Raw genomic sequence first — 19,846 nt, forward strand, 5'->3', positions numbered from 1 at the left:
TGGATGTAAAATGTATTACAGATGTTCCACATTTTTCCCCCATTGACCCCCTCCTCTCCCCTCCCGCCCCCCTCCCGCCTTTCCCACACTATTGTCTGTGTCCATTGGTTATGCATGTAAGTTCTTTGGTTTATTTCCCCCCCCCCCCAACCCCTTTCCCTTTGAGGTTTGTCAGTCTAGCAATGAATTTGTGCTTCTTAATCCCTTCACCTTTTTCACCCATTCCCTCAACCCCCCTCCCAACTGGCAACCAACAAAATGTTCTCTGTATCTGAGAATGTTTCTGTTCTACCTGTTCATTTTGTTTGTAGATTCCATTGTTGATAGATATGTATTCATTGCCATTTTGTTTGTTCATACATTTTATCTTTTTCTTCAAAAAGACCCTTCATCATTTCATATAATAACGGTTTGGTAGTGATGAACTCCTTTAACTTTTTCTTGTCTGGGAAAGTTTTTATATGTCCATCGATTCTAAATGACAGCTTTGCAGGATAGAGTAATTTTGGTTGTAGATTCTTGGTTTTCATCACTCTGAATACTTCTTGCCACTCCCTTCTGGCCTGCAAAGTTTCTTTTGAGAAATCAGCTGACAGCCTAATGGGAACTCCCTTGTAGGTAACTAGCTGCCTTTCTCTTGCTGCTTTTAAGATTCTCTCTTTGTCTTGAACCTTTTGCATTTTGATGATGATGTGTCTTGGTGTGGGCCTCTTGGGGTTCATCTTGTTTGGGACTCTCTGTGCTTCTCGGACTTGTATGTCTGTTTCCTTCACCAAGTTAGGGAAGTTTTCTGCTATTATAGTTTCAAACAGGTTTTCGATTTCTTGTTCTCTCTCTTCTCCTTCTGGAAACCCCAAGATGCGAATGTTGGCACGCTTGAAGTTGTCCCAGAGGCTCCTTACACTATCCTCATTTTTTTGGATTCTTTTTTCTTTTTGCTGTTGTGATTGGGCATCTTTTGCTTCCTTATATTCCAAATCGATGGTTTGCTCCTTGGATCTACATACTCTATTATTGAAGCTGTGCAAATTATTCTTGATTTCAGTTAATGCCTCCTTCAATTCTAACTGTGTATCCATGATTTCTAACTGGTCCTTTTTTATGCTCTTGAGGCCCTCCCTAAGTTCACTGAGGTTCTCACTAAGTTCATTGAGCATCCTAATAAGCAGTATTGTGAACTCAGTATCTGTTAGGTTGTTTATCTCCATTTCACTTAGTTCTTTTATTAGGGTTTTGTTCTGTTCTTTCATTTGGGACCTGTTTCTTTGTCTCCTCATTTTGGCTGCCTCCCTGTGTTTGTTTCTGTGTATTACTTAATGAGAGGTATGGGGCTCTCTGAGACCAGATGCTGCTCGTTTGAAAGAATTTAGGAAAACCTGAAGCAGGATCCAAGACAGGCCAATCCTATGGTTAAGCAAGTGGCAACAGCTTGGGTGGGCCTGAAAGTTGGACGGGGCGGGGCAGGGCCTCAGGGCGTCAGCAGGGCAGGGCTACCAGTGTGAGCCAGGTTGCTGGAGTCCCAGATATGGAGACTGTCTGCCGCCCCAGGGAAGGGCTCACCAAAGGAACAAAGGCCTCTGACAGCACATTTGTCCCGGAGAAAGCCCCCTCTCCAGCCCTTGCTCCAGTGCCAAACAGCTCAGTTCTTCCCTGTGTGTCTCTGGTGCCCCTCGAGCTGCCTCCCCTCCAAGCTTAGAGGGAGAGAGTCCGATAAGTCCGTGCGCGGGCCCTTTAGGGAGCTGCCTGGGGCTCCAGCCGCCTCAGCCTCCCTGAGCCTCAGTTCCTGCTGGTTTTTCCAGCCAGAAGTGATGGGGATTCTCTTCCTGGCACTGGAACCCTGAGCGGGGCACCTGGTGTGGGACGGGGACCCCTCAGTCCTCAGGAAGGACCTTCCCAGCCCATGTATCCTCCTGATTTTTATCCGCCACACTTGGGTGTGGGACCAGCCCGTCCCCTCCGCCCCTCCTACCAGTCTCGATGTGGCTGCTGCTTTAATTCCGTAGTTGTAGGATTTCCATTCAGCTTGATTTCAGGTGGTTTTGAATGATGGTTGTTCTGTAGTTTAGTTGTAACTTTGATGTGATTGTGGGAGGACGCGATACCGTGTTTACTTACCCGCCATCTTGACCGGAAGTCTCTTAATTAATTTTTTTATTAACTGGTTTCAAACGATATTCCCAGGCTTCTTCAGCTTAACTAGCTGCAAAGAACAATTTGTGTAGCAGCAAATACTGAAAAGAGCTGCAGTGTCCAGAGAGGCTGGGCTTAAAAATATTAGCGACCTAGACACTAGCAGACCCACGAACAAGTGTGTGAAAACAGTCATAACATAAAATAGCAGCTTCCAGTAACTTCTCCAAGTTTAGCTTCTTCAGAAGTTGACTCAGTTCAGTTTGCTTCATTCTTGGAAGCCTCATCAAAATTCTGCACAGCCCGGCCAGTGTGGCTCAGTGGTTGAGTGTGGACCCATGCACCAAGAGGTCACCAGTTCGATTCCCGGTCAGGGCACATGCCCAGGTTGCGGGCCTGATGCCCAGTGGTGGGCATGCGGAAGGCGGCCAATCGATGTTCTCTCTCATCAATGTTTCTGTCTCTCTCTCCCTTCCTCTCTCTCTCTCTGTCTCTTTCTCTTTCTCTCAGATCAATAAAGAAAAAAAAAATTCTCCACAAGATGGGGAACTTCCTCCTCTTCCTCCTCCTTCTCCTCTCTGGTGGCAAGTGGTGCTTGTCCACCCAGTGTTTGGGCAGAGTCCGCACCTTGCAGGTCCGAGATGCTGCGTGCACCTCTCGGCGGCTCCGCCTCAGCACCGCTGTCAGGCTGCGGGGTTCCCACCAGAGATGCCTGGAAAGTGGGTCACTGCTGCCTGGCTGGTGAACGTGTTTGCCTCTTCAACACCGGAGATGCTGTTGACACTGAACTTCTTGAAAACTGGAGGTTTCATCATCTGCTGCAGCTGCTCTGCGACCCGCCTTCTTTCCACCAGCAGGTCCTTTCCCATCGCACTTGCGCCTGCGGTCGGGCGAGTTTCTCTTGGTTCCGGACAGTTCATTTCATCTTGTTGGAGAGGAAAAGGGGCCCGTGGGCGACTAGGGCTGGCGGTCAGGGGGCCTTGGGCAGACTGGCTGAGAATAAGCACCCTGACTTAATAAATTCTGATATACAGGAGCCGGTCTCTAGATGAAATCCAGATACAAATGAGTGCTAACTAAACACTGTGGCAGTGACGTCAAGAAGCTGTCAGTGGCATTCGGCCCTTCCAGGCCGGACGGCGGACCGCTAAGCTGATGGACAGGTCTGGCTGTCAGTCTGGTTTTAGCCAGACTCTGAATTAAGTATTAAAGGGTGACACCATTACCTGCATGCACAAGTACATTATTCATCCCACAAACAGGCATGAGTGTTTGCTGGACATCAGGTTCTGGGCATAAGTCTGAGGACATTTTATAGAGTGAAGCCCTCTGCCCTCAAGGAACTTACAATCAGTGGAGAGGCAAACAACTATTCACACAACTAATGATATACTGGGGAAGAGTGATATGAACTATGGAAAAAGGATAAAAGCATGAATGAGGACCTGACCTCATTCTGTATAGGCTTAGAGTTGCAAGGTAGCTTTAAAACTATTTGATGATAGTAAAGAATTATTACTTTTAAAAAGACATGATAGCTCTGGCCAGTTTGGCTCAGCGGTTAGAGCGTCGGCCCACGGACCAGAGAGACCCGGGTTTGGTTCCCGCTAAGGGCACATAATTTTTTTGCAGTTTGTCCCCAGCTCTGGTTGGGGTCATGTGGCTGGCAATCAGTCGATGTGTCTCTCTCACATCGATGTCTCTCTCTCTCTCTTCCCCCCTCTCTCCCTTCCACTCTATCTGAAGAAAAATGTCCTCTGGTGAGGATAAATACACACACACACAGATAAGAGAGAGACATGATAATAGTATTGTGTGTGTGTTTTTTTTTTTAGAGTCCTCATCTTTTGGAGATATACTCCTAAATATTTGTGATGAAAAGATGGGACATCTTAGATCATCTTCCAAACAACCCAGGGGTGGGCACTGAGAATGCAGCCAGATTTTTCTTCTTGAAGGTAGGGGGACAGGCCCATAGGGTTCATTATACAGAAAGTAGGTTTATAGTTGTTTGTATAGAAAATAATACAAGAATAAACTCTGTGTTTCATGTACTCACAATTATAAACCTATGTTTGCCCCACTGTGTATGTTTCTCTCTACTTTTATGTTTGAAAGGTTTCATAATAAAAAGTTAAAGAAAAATCTTTTCTTTTTTAAATCCTCACCGAGGATATTTTTCCATTTATTTTCAGACAGAGCGGAAGGGAGGGAGGAAGGGAGAAAGGAAGGAAGGGAGGGAGAGGGAGGGAGGGAGGAACATCGATGTGAGAGAGACACATCGATTGGTTGCCTACCCCAGCCCGAATGGCAACCAAGGTACATGCCCTTGACCGGAATTGAACCTGCGACTCTTTGGTCCACAGGCTGATGCTCTAACTGCTGAGCCAAACTAGCCAGGGCTAAAGAAAAATCTTTAGCAGTACTAACTTGAATTCTCATCAAATGGGATAATTTACTACGTGAAAGTAGAAAACATTTTCCTCTATGTCCTGTCTTTCTCAGCGTCTCCATGTGTTTGTAGTTCTTTCTCTCGGTTTCACGCCCTGGCCCACCTCCCGTCTCTTTCACTTGGCCTGGGAGTCCTCTGTGCAGCGTGGAGGGGAGCCCGGTTTTCTCACTCCTTCCCACGCTCTTTCCTCCACGAAATTCACAGCTGCTCCTTGACCTCTCGCCTGTGGGCCATGGTCCTGACAGAAGCAGGTCCCCTAACCCTATGATAGCGATCGGCACAGGGGTCGGATCCTGGTGCCCAAGCCCTGCCACAGGCCGTTCTGCTTCCCCGTGAACTACTCATGTGTCAGAGCATCTGTCCGTCTGTCCACTTACTCAAACGTTGTGAGGTTCTGAGCGTGCAACACAGAAACGCATCTCTGGGGAGGAGAATGACGCATATCTACTTGTTTGGCTCTTTTCCTAAATGCATATTGTTTCTATGAAATGCAGAGTAATATTTTAATTCTAACAAGACCTTTGATTATAGCATTCCTCCCACCTTTTTTTTTTTTTTTTTTTAAACTGCTTGCATTCTGAGCATAGTTATCCATCCTCATCGCCCCTCATCGCCTCTCTGAGAAGCAGGGGAGGGAAGTCACCTGTGTCCAGAAGAGCACATTCAGGTGCAGTGAGGACAGAAAACTGCTCAAGGTCACCAGGGAGGCCAGCAGAGGGCTGAGTGACACTTCTGTCTTACCCACCTGCTGAGCCACCAGGGTCCTAAGACTTGCAGGCATTCCTGAGGGTGTGGCGGAGGAACCCGAATGTTTACCCCCATTGTTCTGTTCTGTTTACTTGCAGGGTGCACAAGCACAGCATGTGATGTACTACCAGATGCTGCAGCGGGAGGAATTTCAAAAATCACATACACTTGAGCATGCTTTTTTCTGAAGTGCACCAGCTCCTCTCATTGGGCATCACAACATCCATCTGCTCACCAAGGATATTTTTCCATTTATCTTCAGACAGAGCAGAAGGGAGGGAGGAACCCCTTCACCCTAAAGGAGATACTGCGGCCCCTTTGGCACTTTACACTTTTAGATGAAGAACATATGTGGGTGTTTAGTGAAAAACGTCATGTGGCTTCTCACTCTTTTACAGGGTTCTGATCAGAGTGACCCAGAATGGTCCGGATCGTCTGAAAGCCACAGGCTCTTCAGCCCTGACTCCAAGGCCTCCACACTCGGTGCCTCCGTGTTCACCCTCACGTCCACCCCCCCAGCTGGCGCCTCCAGTCCAGACAGGACACTGTGCTCACCCTATCCTGGTGCTTCCGCTTCTCTGGTCTCCCTTCCGGGAGTGTCCTCACCCTGGCCGGGCGCAGGCCCTAACAGATCCGCCCTGACCTTGCCGCTCTGCTGTCGGAGGGCAGGGTCTCTGCACCACGTGACCTCGGCAGTAACAGGCGTGTGTGAGTGAGTGAGGGTGTGTGTGCTGTAGTCTCCATATAAAATCCCGAGGGCAGAAGGGACCATCGTGTAGAGGCATCTGAATTCCCCGTGTGGCCCAGGAACAGATGTGGATGGAGTGATTTGAACTTAAATTTGTCTTAAGAAAAATATCTTTGGTTTTACTTCCTCATGTGCTCAATTCCATCTTCTGCAGTCACCTGCAATCAATACATTTAAAAGAGCCTGAGTAATCCTGGCTGGTGTGGATCAGTGGCTGAGCGTCGACCCTGCACCAAGAGGTCGCCGGTTCGATTCCTGGTCAGGGCACAGGCCCAGGTTGTGGGCCCGATGCCCAGTGGGGAGCATGCAGGAGGCGGCCAATTGATGTTCTCTCTCATCAACGTGTCTATCTCTCTCCCTCTCCTTTCCTCTCTCTCTAAAATCAATAAAGAAAAATTAGTTTTAAAAATTAGTAAAAAAATAAAAGAGTTGAGTAGAAAGAATGGGGAGTGATGCTCACGTAGCTGTGTCCATGAGGGAGAGGGAGGCTGGGGATTTGTTTGTGGTCCAAGTTGCTGCATGAGACAGAGAGCCACAGGAAACTGCCCACTCGGAGTCCACCCCGACACCCCCCAGCGGCCAGCTGCGCCCTGAGGGCGGGGAACACTCACCTCTGCTGGAAGGCTCTCTGGCCCATCTCCCTCGCGGCTCTCTTCACCTCCTCGGGAACCGCATCTTTCTCGGCCTCAGAGACCTGGTACACGGTGTGGCCCGCATCCAGCCGGTAAGGCCCTCCTTTGCCGCCCAGGCCTGCAGTGTCTCTTCCCCCTGCGAGGGAGCCAGGGAAGCCCAGGTGGTTACTCTGATCCAGGCCACCAAACAAGTCCCGTCATGATTCAAGGCAGCCTCGTGAAACACATTCATTGTACTTAACTAATGATTAAATATCCAAATGACCTTCTTCTAGAAAGAGAGGGTGCCCTCTGTTTAGGATGCTTTCCCTTTTCTCCAGCCAGCCAGATCGTATCCAAATTCCACGAGGTGTCTGTCACCTTACGACTCCTCCTCGTGAGGATCAACACTCCTGTGTACTGTCCCCTTTAAAATCCACTCTCTCTCCTCACCAGCTACCTGATGGGTGGGGTCATAGCTGATATGTCTTTGTACCTCTGCACCTATATGAGTGGCTTGAACATCAAAAATTCTTCGTATATATTTGTCAATTAAATGAACAACACGTCCATTCTCTCACATTACCTTGGTTTTCCTTAGAATAAGGAAGAGACAGCTAAGCCACAGATACCATTTCCTCTGTTTTCAGATGATAAAAATGATGCGCAGAGAGGTTAAACGACCTGCGTACAACCTCACAGCCACGGCTCGGCCAGGGTTAGGAACTGTCGTTACACCGACGTTGAGTTCCGGCTCAGAACGACACGCAGCAGGTAAACACCGCCAGCTTCAGAGTCGTTTCCAGTATGAACCCGAGTTTACATGCTTGTGCGTGTGCACTGTGTAATGTCGTATGAACTGTTTATGATGTAAATATAAATGAAATGCACAGAAGACTAGGTAGACGATATTAGAAGAAGTAGTGAGAACTTAGGCTAACTAGAGAGGACTCACGTGAAATACATTGAAATTCAAATGATTTTAAAACACTACATTGACCTAAAGAATACATATATTGAACAAGAATTGGCCTCTGGGCTACCAGCTTATTACCCAAGCTGTAAAATGACTAAAGTACTAGTAATCTGTTTCTTTCATTCATTCACACATAACTTGGGAACTGAGAAGAGAACCCAGCATCGGAGGGGCAGCAGAATAAACACAATACACTACAGTATTACATAGCATCATATTGTAAAGGGAAGCCAGACTGTCTGAGTTTGAATCCTGGCTCCAAAGCGCTAGTGATGTGTCCTTGAGGGACGTTCTTTAACTTCTCTGCATCTCAGTTTCCTCATCTGTTAAATGGGGTTACTCATATCATTTACTTCATGGGATTGTCATGAGGCTGAAATGCTTAGAACAGTATTTGGCACAAAGTAAGAGCTATATGAGTGACTGGTCTTACTATTATAATTTGGGCATCTTCAAGTCAAATAAATGAGGTCATTTCAAAGTTTCATAAAGTGGAAAATTTGAAAGCTGTTAGGTTTTGGTTAAATTATGCTATATTTTTATTTTCTTCATCGGAGCCTTAATTGGTGTAATAAGTCAAAAGCAAGAACTCAGCATGGACTGCTTTCCTTATCAAAGTCCAGGTGGGTCATTTCCTTCTGGGAAATACCATAAGAACAGCCTATTAATTACAGTATTTTTACCCTTTGGTTCGAGCACATCTTATTTCATTCTTATTTAGATATTGGTGGTGGAAAATTCCTCCTTGGATGTGTGTAATTCCTGGCTCTCATGCATGGACAGCTTACAGGCATGGGGACCAGTTACTGGGCAATGACAATGAGCTACAGAGGAGCTTTTATGTGACCCGACTCCCTTCCCACTGGAGGTTCTCCTTAGGAATGGGTGGGTCATGAATTAGACCTTAGAACTCCTAGGCGCTGAGATGACACCCTTCTTGGAGGACAGAGCCCACAGCTGTTTGGAGGCTGGTGTGAGTGATGGTCAGCACGAGCCACACGGTCCCTCGGGAAAGTAGTGATGGTGGAGAGGGCATGGGAGAGCGTTCTTAGTAACCTCCACGTCCAAGAACCTTTCATCTGTACTAATTAAATAAAAATGCTCACTGGAGGGTCTAGACTTGGAGGCACAATCTTGAAGCTAACAGGGAATATCCTAAATCAGTTCAGAGATAAGTAGAGAACAGGCCAGGGAGGGGCTCTAATGATGAAAAAGGAATCAAATGACTTGTTGGGTTAGAGCTCAGTTCAGTATTTCGAGAATTCTGAGGGAAAAGAATGAAAGAGAGAAAAAGAACCTGGAGCAAAGGAGCCTTGAAAATGGAAAACCCCAAGGCCGGCGGAAAGCGAAAGCAGGGCTGCAGTCTAGACAGACACGCGGGGCAGGGGTTCCAGCCGAATGAAAGGCAAAGCCTTCCCTTCCGAGCAGCCGATGCTGGGAAACCTACATCTGGCCGGCTCCTTCCATAATGCGTTCCATATGGGTTCAATCTGGCTGGTTGGACACTCCTTTCCAGATCAAAGGACATTTCTAAAAATATCCTTTCTTTTGAGCTGATGCTTGATGAATCAACAGAGGAGGCAACAAGTCCACAGGCCTATTTGATAGCATATTGTCCCGCACAGAGACCCATTTCCTCCCGAGGCTGTCAAGGCCAGAGGCGCAGACCATCCTGAGGGAAGGCCACGTCCGCAGCCCTTGCCAGCTCTCCTCAGGCCCAGATAAGATCAGACAGTGCACAGTCTGGCCCGATTCCTGGCTCTGTAGCCAGGCAGATGTGTCTGCTCCGGCTGCTGGGAGGAAAGAGGAAGACAGCAGTCATGGGAACAATGCTCTGGTCACGCAGCCAAGAGGAAGGAATGGATCCCCACCATCGGTTCCAACAGCAACCAGCTCTCTTATCTCAAAATCCTGCATCCTAACGCTCCCTTCTGAGATGTGGGAGACAAACGTCATTTCTTTTCAGTCAGTTCGTAAAGAAAGAATTTACTATAGATTTCTGGCATGATCCCAAGGGAAGGAATTTAAAAGAAGGATTAACACTCTTAATGAATACATTGTTAGTGCCAGGCTGTGTGCTCAGTGCTTTGCAATCATAATCGCAATTTTAATCCTCACCGTAACCTTGTAAGGCAGTTACTATGCCCCTTCCTGATGAAGCCGCGCTGGGGGGGACCAGATGGTCTTAGAGCATAGGGTGGCAGAGTCTGAGGGACTCCAAATGGCAGGGTTTTTCCATGTCTTGATGTCATGTTGGGACACAGGGCAAGGGCACATCCCACTGCCAATGGGAGGCAGAAGAGGCTGGCTGGCCCCCGAGCCTCCTGAGGGGTGCTGCGCTGTCTGCCTGGGCTTGTGAAGTCTCAGGAAACTCAGCCCCGGGGATGCCCGTGCCACCAACCTGTTCCGCCCGCCCAGGTGTTGCCGCCCACGTGGGGCATGTTGTCAGGATCCTCCTTCCCGTGTTTGGGGGAACTCACGTCTTCACCACTGTCTCTGTTGATCGTTATCTGAAAATGAAGAATTGAGACATTATCACTATCCTATCACCAACACCAGACACTACAGGACAGAAAGAAGAATTCTTTCCCCCCAGTCCTTAAGGCGACCCGTAACCTCAGGCAAAAAATACGGTTAGTGTCTGGCAAAAAATGTCATCAGGTTTAACTTCCACTGCATTGGGAAGAAGATACATTTACTATTTTTTGTAAAAGAAAAGGAGCTGTACTGAGTTTACAGGACATGCCCTGAGCATTTACACAAGGAACAAGACCTCCCAGAAACAGGGAAAGGGGTATCCCCAGACTGCCGCTCTCCGGAGGATCAAAGGATCACTGCCCAGCTATTCCAGCTGAGTCACGGCGGATATACATTGACCTATTTAATTTTCAAAGAAATCTCATTCTCTGAGAAATGCCATTTTTTTTTTTTTTTTTTTTATCCTCACCCGAGGACATTTTTCCATTTTTTGTTTAGATAGAGCTGGAGGGAGAGAGAGGAAGAGAGAGAGAGAAACATCAACGTGAAGGGACACATCGAGTAGCTGCCACCCGCACGACCAACCAGGGCCGGGGACAAACTGCAACCGAGGTACATGCCCTTAGCGGGAACCGAACCTGGGTCTCTCTGTACCGTAGGCCAACGCTCTAACCGCTGAGCTAAACTGGCCAGGGCGAGAAATGCCATTTTATATAAAATGTATAGGAAAAAATAACCCCTAGAAAATGTATTTATTGTGTTTCATATATTCAGTGATAAATGTTGTATACACAGACACTAAAAACAGCCTATTTATTTTCTGGACCCACAGATTTTATTATGGTGGTTTTTAGTTTTCCTAATTCATCTCTGTTTTAAAATTGGATTTACTATTCAAGCAGAATAAGTGAGAGCCCGTGGCTCATTAGTCCCCAGTTTCATCCAGCACAGACTCACTGAAAGGATGGATAACTGCACAGGAATTCCAGTTCCGTGGAAGTCACTCCACAATAAAAAGAACTTGAGCCCTGGCCGGTTTGGCTCAGTGGTTGGAGCGTCAGCCTGCGGTCCAGAGAGACCCGGGTTCGGTTCCCGCTAGGGGCACGTGCCTCGGTTGCAGTTTGTCCCCGGCCCTGGTTGGTTGTGTGGGTGGCAGCCACTCAATGTGTCCCTTTCACGTCGATGTTTCTCTCTCTCTCTCTCTTCCTCTCACTCTATCTGAACAAAAAAATGGAAATATGTCCTCGGGTGAGGATTAAAAAAAAAAAAAAAGAACTTGAAGCGGTTACATTTCATGTACCCTATTAGCCTGTTCTCAAGTGTTATGATTTTTTAGGATAGACCAGGTCAAGTCTTCGTTTATTTGTTCCAATAAGACTCACAGAAAAATGTACTGGCAGGACACCATGCAGAGTGCCACGGGGCCCACACACGCCACGGAGGATGGCGCTGCCCTCAGACCACTTGCAGAGGGCAGGGGGCTGCCAAGGACCTGAAGTGCGATGCTAGAGCTGTCTCCACAGGCTGACCCGTCCACTGTTAGGACATGGACTTTTCATTCTGGATGTTAAGATTAATGAAGGCACAAAGGTAATTTAAGGTCTATGCAACTAAAATGGCTATCAAGAATGAATTCTCCCTGGCCAGTTTGACTCATCAGTTAGAGCGTCTGCCCGCAGACCGAGGGGTCTCGGGTTTGATTTCCGGTCAAGGTCATGTACCTGGGTTTCAGGTTCAACCCCTGGCCCCTGTCTCTTTCACATCGATGTTTCTCTCTCTCTCTGTCCTTCCCTCCCTTCCATTCTATCTAAAATCAATGGAAAAAATTTTTTTTAAAGAATGAATTCAACATAACTTCCATTGTCTGATATCCAGACCAGTTCATTTCAAATGTTATGACATTGTAAAGAGATTTTCATTCACTGGACCTTTCTGCCAATAACTTTGGCAGCATTAACAGAATTTTTGCCATAACTTCATACTTTAAGAACATTTACCATCCAGGGTATGACAACCAATATGAATTCCACACACATAATCGTGTTCTAAAAATGGGTAAACATAATTTTTTCCTGTTTTTTAAAATTAAACCATGCAGAAGCACTAGTGACATTCAGAGAACAAATAAACATTTAAAATGCTTTTCCCAAAACATGCCACCACTTTCCAGCTTGTCCAGAGATAATGTAAGAGACAAGCAGTAAATTAAAATGTGTACACGGACTACAAGAATTGTAGACCAGCACTAACCAACTAAATGTTCCGAGTTGATGGTAGTGTTTATACCTGTGAGATACATGGTAGCCATTAGCCCAGTGTGGCTATTGCCTATTTGAGGACCTGAATTTTAAATTTTCATTAAGTAAAATTTACATTTAAATGCCCACACATGGCTAGTGGCTATCTCAGCGGACAGCCAAGCACAAGGTCAAGCTTGACTCAGCCTTGGAGATACTGTTTGGAGATTTTTATAGCATCTTGTAGATGTTGTCCATTGGAAATGAGAAAAACAAGAAACAATCCAAAAGTGGGATACAGTTTTATTGTTGCTAATTTAAGAAATCTATCCCCTCCTCCCACCAGCAGGGCAGCAGCACCCCTCCTCCCCACCCAGGAGACCCACTAGCCCCACCACGAGAGAGCCACCAGCTCTACCCTCCCAACGTCCAGGGGCCCGCCCTGCTGAGCTTGCACTCTGCCAACCTGGTCCCACGGTGCGGAACAGTTCCAGCAGGTCAGGGCAGACTACAGGAAGAACTGAGGCGGGCAGCGGCCATTGTTCCCTCACATGCCCGCCATGGCCACCGTTCCTGTGCAGAGCCCTTCCTTCACACAACCAAACCTTGGACTGTTTGGGCCTGATGAACTCTGCTAGCCTCTAATGAACCTTGACGACTCCCTGAGACCCCGTCCCACCACAATGACCCAAGGGCACCCTGGGAATAGCAGTTGTCCCTAATGAGCCCTGAGACTGTCCATGAGGGGCCTCAGACCCAGCACTGGCTCCGGGTCTGAACCTGCATCTGTCTGGTGACCCCACTCACCCCACCTGGTGACCCCCTGAGAACCTGCCTCACACAACTCGCACAGCCAGCAGGCGGAGGTGGATCTCAGGGAGCCTCGAGGCTTCTGCTGACCTGCCCCTGGGCTCGGTGCTGGTGGAAACCAGCCTTGGTGCACAGCTCGGTCCCTCCCACACACCCAGGCCGGCAGAGGCAGCCACACACTGTGGATTGCTTTGTAGCTCCAAACAGGTAGCTCAGGGCTGGTCGCAGGCAGCACCTGACACAGGCCTGCGCTGGAGGCGCTCTCAGGTGACTCCAGAAGCAACACACCCAGTGGCGGGTTCAGACCACATCAGAGCACAGTGCAAGTAGCTCCACAAGCAGCCTGGCCAACGAAAGACGTCAGCGGGCACCAGGCCCTGTTGAGGCAAATTCTGCTTTGGAGGGTCAGCTGCCTCACAGAAACTCACACATTGTGTGTGTGTGCGGGGGGGGGGGGGGGGGGGATCCTAATTGCCAGCTGGAGAGGCAACCCCACCACAAACGGACAAACAGCAATCAAGACTCCAGTGTAACAGGAGGGTTCACATAACCCACACAAGGGACATTCCTGGAAGACCTCAATGTTTCTCTCTCTCTCTCTCAAAAACAAAACAAACAAAACAAAACAAAAAAAAAAACAAATATATCCTCTGGTGAGGATTAACAAAAAAAAAAATCAGTTATCTCCTTTAGATATTTCACACAATCCAGTAATCCTGCTGTAAGAAGATATCTTTTAAGAACCATTATTAACAAATGATGGCACAAGGTAAAAGAAAAGCCCCTCAAATTGCCCCACTTTAGCTGCCTCCAAAACCATGCTCTTGAAGTCGCAAAGCACCTATAATGGGCCAAAAGGGAGGCAGCACACGGGCTGTGAAATGTCTGGGCCGGAAGGAACGGGCCTGTCTCTGTCACCTGCGTGTCTTGCCAGGCCACCTGCTGGGAAATGGAGCTGCGCACACGGCCAACAAGGCAGGCCCACGCCAGCCCCACGTGGGCGTCTAGAGAAGTTTCAGAACTGACAAATTCCTGACCAGAGCAGTCCGCCCGCACGGATTATTCCAGAGAAACACATGCCATCAAATCCAGAGATTCTCACAGGAATGTGTTTCTCCAGGTGGGAGGAGCAGCCCAGGGGCCTCGGAGCCATTTCAGGGCATCTCTTCTATGAAGTGACTGATTCACGAAAGACGCAGGCAGGAAGTCCAGGACAGCCCGGCCAGGGCAGACACTCAACCAGACACCAGGGCAGGCCTGTCCCTTGAGAGAGCTTACTTCCCGGGGCAGATGTGTGCTAAGGAACCACAGGTCAGAGAGCTGATGGGCCGCCGGACGCTCTGAAGTATGGGTTGAGGACCGGGAATGCCTTCCTCTGAGGGCTGTTTCACCCAGAAAGAGCTCCAGTAAGTCATTCTAATTACTGAAACAGACACCACTGTATTTATGCACTTAAATGGATCAACACTTTCCCAAACCACAAAATATTGGGAAGTCCACATTCTTCTGATGCAAAATGATCAGCACGCGCTGAGACTAGAAGTGTTTCTCACAGCTGATACAATTAGGTAATTATGCCACAGTTCTAAGAACTGTTATCCTCTTTCATATGATTAAAAATGGAGAAAACAGGAATCTTGTAAATTATAACTCATAAAAAGGTTCCAGAGGAAAGCAACCGGAGCTCGAGCAGGGAAGGGGCATGACTCACTAAAGCCCTGTCATTCTGGGCAAGGCCCATACATATGTTTTTATCCTCACCGGAGGACATTCTTGCATTATCTTCAGACAGAGTGGGAGGAAGAGAGGAAGGAAGAGGAAGAGAGAAACATCGATGTAAGAGAGACACATTGAGTGGCTGCCGCCCATACGACCCCAGCCAGGGCAGGGACAAACTGCAACCAAGGTACATGCCCTTGTGGGAACCAAACCCGGGACTCTCTGGTCCGCGGGCCGATGCTCTAACCGCTGAGCCAAACCGGCCAGGGCAAGGCCCATATATTTTAGGCTCCTCCTCAAGCTCATAATTAAAGAAACCAAACCATCAGTAAGATGGTATAATTGGCCAGAATACGATCCTGAAAGAGAGGTTAGCCCTTGGAGGTACGAGGAGACAGTGCAGCCGATTCTCATTTTCCAGCAGGGACTAGGTGTGGCTCGGCAGACGTTCCTGGTTGCCTACCCAAACCCAGCCCCTCTTTCTTCGATCAAACCGAAGTCAGCTCACATTTGGCTGGAATCAAGTGCAGCATCCCACTCCCCTTCGCCGCGATGGTCCAGGATAAGGATGTGGCCGAGAGGTAAGAGGAAGTCTGTCAGGAGGTTTCTGGGAAAGCTTTTCCTCCCAGGTAAAAGAAGAGCTGTCTCACGGGACACCACCCTCGCCCCCTCCAACACGCAGCCACTCGCCGCCTTGGGACTCGGGGAGGAGTGACGCACAGAGCTGTAGCGTCCACCGGTGACCCCGCGCAGTGGGAGGAGGCAGGGAGCCGTGGTGCCTGCTGGCATTGTTGAGCTGCGGAAGCAGCCTGGAGTCCCTTACCTCTGACCTTCTACATAAGCAAACAATAAATATCCTTATAGTTTATGCTAGTTAGTTGGGTTTTTTGCTACTTGGAGTCATTTGCTTGAAAACTGACTGATGTGCAAAAGGATGAGTGAGAGGCAGTAGGGCAGAAGCTATTCTCTTGATGTTTTAGAGGATGTCCTACTTCTAACAAGATGTGCTTTGTATTTTCTCATGTCAAAAGTTGTCACAGCAACATCAGACAGATATCGTACTGATTCCAGTTGCCTACGATTTGCTTGATTGATTAGTAGGCACTTGAATACATTCATTGATTCATTCTCTTATTCAAACATTTCTGTGTATGATTATGATATATCTGCTATTCACTGGGATACAGAGATTCACAAAATATGACCTATACTTCCAGGAGGACATTGATAAAGGGGAATGAAGTCCCAGCACGGGGTAATCTAGGCCATAATTAAGGTAATGAACACATCTGCCGAAAACACATTATCGTCTGAGGTTATTACTACTCACAAGTTAGAAATTTTTTTCACAGATACAATGAAAGTCACATTAATATATGAAGAAAACTGGTTTTTAAAAAAAGCTGACCCTCACCCAGTTTGCATAAGTAACAGGCAGCTTCTACAATAGTACATGACAAAAAATGCCTTTGTCCATAGGTAGCATCTGTGTGTACAACTCTCATCTCTGACAAACCATCAAGTATGTAATTTATCTTCAGTTCTTCCTTGGCTGGTAACATTTGCTTTCAAATGCTCCATGACCTCCTGCCCTCTTCAATCCCTCCTCACTCTTGGAAAGTAGGAAAGAATCTGATTTTTGATCCATAATATTAAAGAATTACACTGTAGCAGATATTCATTCATATTACATAATTAACTCCAGTAGTCAGAGCATCGGCCCACAGACCGAAGGGTTTTGGGTTTGATCCCCGGTCCCAGTTGGGGTCATGCGGGAGGCAACCAATGGATGTCTCTCTCTCACATTGATGTTTCACTCTATCTGAAAATCAATGAAAAAATATCCTCAGGTGAGCATTAATAAAAATAAATAAATAAAGAAGCAACCAACCCCAAAGGGCATTCGTATTATAAATGCCTTCATCATTGAGAAATAGTCTTTCCTTGGAGTGTCTAGGAATCAGCAAGCAGGCAGAGGTGGAAGAATGGGGTGGGCTGGGGTGGCAGGACATTACATACAAATGCTTATTAGGGCGATTGTGACATTACAGGTGAGAAGTGGAACCGACTGTCCCTGGTCTGTTCTGCAGCAGCTCCTGCTCTGGTGGGGTGGGGGTGGGGGGTCTTCTGCAGATAAAGGGTTCCTGTCCCTTCTCATGGCTTCTTCAAGTCCACCAGCAGCCCCTTGGTCCTGACTTTGGGTGGACCCCTTTGCCCACCTCCCCGAACTCAGCCCAACTCTGTCTTACCCTCCTTTCGCTTGAGCACTCCTGGAGACACGCATATATACATTTGTGGGGGAAGGGAGGGGAGACAAGTCATGTGCTTGGTAAATATTTTTAAATATTTGAAACTATAACCCCAAGCATCCCCCTTCCTCTCTGAGGTGATGCTCTGGAACACATCCCCATGTGTGCCCTGTGTCCTCTGAGTTCACAGTTTCCTACAAAGCATCCCCCTCCCTCTCTGAGGTGATGCTCTGGAACACATCTCCATGTGTGCCCTGTGTCCTCTGAGTTCACAGTTTTCTACAAAGCATCCCCCTCCCTCTCTGAGGTGATGCTCTGGAACACATCCCCATGTGTGCCCTGTGTCCTCTGAGTTCACAGTTTCCGACAAAGCACTTTCTCTCTGGAGCAGCCCCCTTCACTAAGCCCAATACATGCAACAAAAACACCCAGTCTGATTAGAGTGAACACACTTTATAGATTCCCAGACTTGGGCTAAAAGAAGGGCCAAATGTCAATTTATGAATATTTTACTTTATTATTATCTGACAGTAGTAGCTGGCACAGTAGTTACACATACATCTCTGAACATAATAGGTGCTTCATACATATGTATGAGAGACGTGTGTGGAGACTGCTGGGGACAGAACTCTAAGGCTTGCCCTTCTCCGTGCAACCTCTCCACAGCGGGCTGCCGGCTGGGCGTCTGCGGGGACTGCCCAGACGCCGCTCAGCAGCCAGCCAGCTAGCAGAGGAGGAAACACATGGCCCCCTTGGCTTTGGGTTGTTCTTAAATTCTGACCCTTCGCCTCCCTCAGCTTGCCCCTCATCCCTACCAACGCCTCAGCTCAGTCTCTGGCAGACCCCTTGCTGGGTGACTGCCGTCACAACCTCCGAGTCTGTGGCAGTGGCCCCTGTCCCTGTTCTCTGGCCCAGACAGAGCTGTTTGAATGGCTTTCCAAAATAAAATGAGGTTGCAGTATCCATCCAAAGCAACCTCTTACTTTACTTAAGAGTGCTTTATTTATTCAAATAGGAACAAACCATGTAGAAGGCTGGATCATCTGAGAATACGAAACATCAGATGATTGAATCAAGAGGCTGTTTCACGGGTTAAGATGCTATAATGACAATCTTCAAGGGAAACTAAATGCTATCGTGGGTGAGTGTCAAAAAGCCACGTTAAAACCCATAAATAACCGGCACGGCGGCAGTTTGCTGGCGCTGAAGTGTGATCCCTCCCGGTCACTCGTCACCGGCTCCTTCAGTATTCTACACACAAAACAACTGCGCGTGAAACCCAGCGACAGCAAAGGCGGGCGACCGGTCAGGTCTTCCGATAGCCTACCCTTTCTATTTTAAAGAGCCTTCCAAAGGTTAACACTCTACAGCAGAGCAAAGCAAGCCCAGCCAACAGCCCGCCACCGCCAAGGTCGGCCGTGCAGGGCCACCGTGCCTGCAGCCAACACGTGAAGGCGTTGGGTCAGTTATTTGCAAGGTGGCCCTGGCGAGAAACATCCACTGCCATGTGCTTTTAGCATTACTGACGCTAAATGAGTTCAGCTGTACACTGAAGTCTTGCGCTCTCTCCAACACACAAAACCTATGTGGCAGTTTTTAAAGCTCTGAGGTATTCAGTGTAGCTCGAAATGGAAGGGTGGGTGGAAAAGCCATCCTACCACTAACGTGGGGAGAAGCAAAAGAGGTTTTTAATATGACCCAGGTTCTAAAAATTCTTGGAAGCACTGACCACAACTCCATGCAAAGGCGTTTAGCATGGGGAATTCTCTGAAAACAGGAACAGAACTGAATCAGTGCTGGGCTGATTCTTACCCGTATTCCCTGTGGAGAGGTTTCCAGCATCAACCCCAGCAACTGGTTTCCCATTTTCTTTGTTTCTGCTAAAGTCACATTATGCCTCCCTGGCTGGTGTGGCTCAGTTGGAGTGTCGTCCCATACACCAAAGCGTCTCAGGTTTGCTTCCCAGTCAGGGCACACACCCAGGTTGCGGGTTTGATGCCTGGTTGGGGCGTGTGTGGGAGACAACCTCTCTCTCTCCCCCTTTCTCTCTCTCTAAAACCAATAAAAAATAAATAAAGTCACATTATGCCACTGGCCATCATTTCTTCCAGCTATCCTTCACACAATTGTTGCTTCAGAATCTCAGGCCATAATGCCTGTTTAAAGCCATTGCCGACTGACATTTAAAACCTGTTTTTTTAACATCAAGCAATAAAGTCTTCCTTTGCTTCCAACAGGCCCAGCACTCTCACACTCTCTGACAGCCAATGCGGGTCAAAACTATTAATCAGAACACGACAGCGGCATCAGGAGGGGCCGCAGAGAAATATGCTCTGTGCGTCACACACCCGCAGAACTCGGAGCGTGGTCGTGGCTCTGCAGCTGAGGCTCCCGGCTGCTGCGCGGGCTCACCTGGGCTGGGAGTGAGACACCACGCAGAACATGGGCACGACGCATATAGTCTGCAATGTGCACACTTTTATTATAGTACGTTTATGTATGTGTATATGTGTGCATGCATATACACGCATACATTTTTCACAGGAAAGATTTCAGTGACAAATAGCACTGCAGGGAATCAGTGCTATGGGGTTGTAGGAGTCTGTGGCCAGATCTGTAAGCTGGCATTGACTCTAGGCTGTGAACATCGATCGGAGGGCAGGACTGGGTCTGTTGTTCTACTGCCTTC

General features: G+C 47.9%; 1 protein-coding gene across 1 annotated transcript in view; it reads right to left on the bottom strand.

Annotated features, from left to right (window-relative positions):
• Positions 1-19,846, bottom strand: part of VWA8 (von Willebrand factor A domain containing 8) — a 391,316-nt gene that overhangs the window by 56,599 nt on the left and 314,871 nt on the right. The window contains exons 38-39 of the mRNA XM_036249886.1: positions 10,066-10,174; positions 6,689-6,845 (exon numbers count right to left, since the gene is read on the bottom strand). Of these exons, the coding sequence (XP_036105779.1) occupies positions 6,689-6,845; positions 10,066-10,174 (266 nt within the window). The remainder of the gene's footprint in view (positions 1-6,688; positions 6,846-10,065; positions 10,175-19,846) is intronic.

This window comes from Molossus molossus, unplaced genomic scaffold (genome assembly GCF_014108415.1).
Source record: "Molossus molossus isolate mMolMol1 unplaced genomic scaffold, mMolMol1.p scaffold_m16_p_9, whole genome shotgun sequence".
Classification (NCBI taxonomy): Eukaryota; Metazoa; Chordata; class Mammalia; order Chiroptera; family Molossidae; genus Molossus; species Molossus molossus.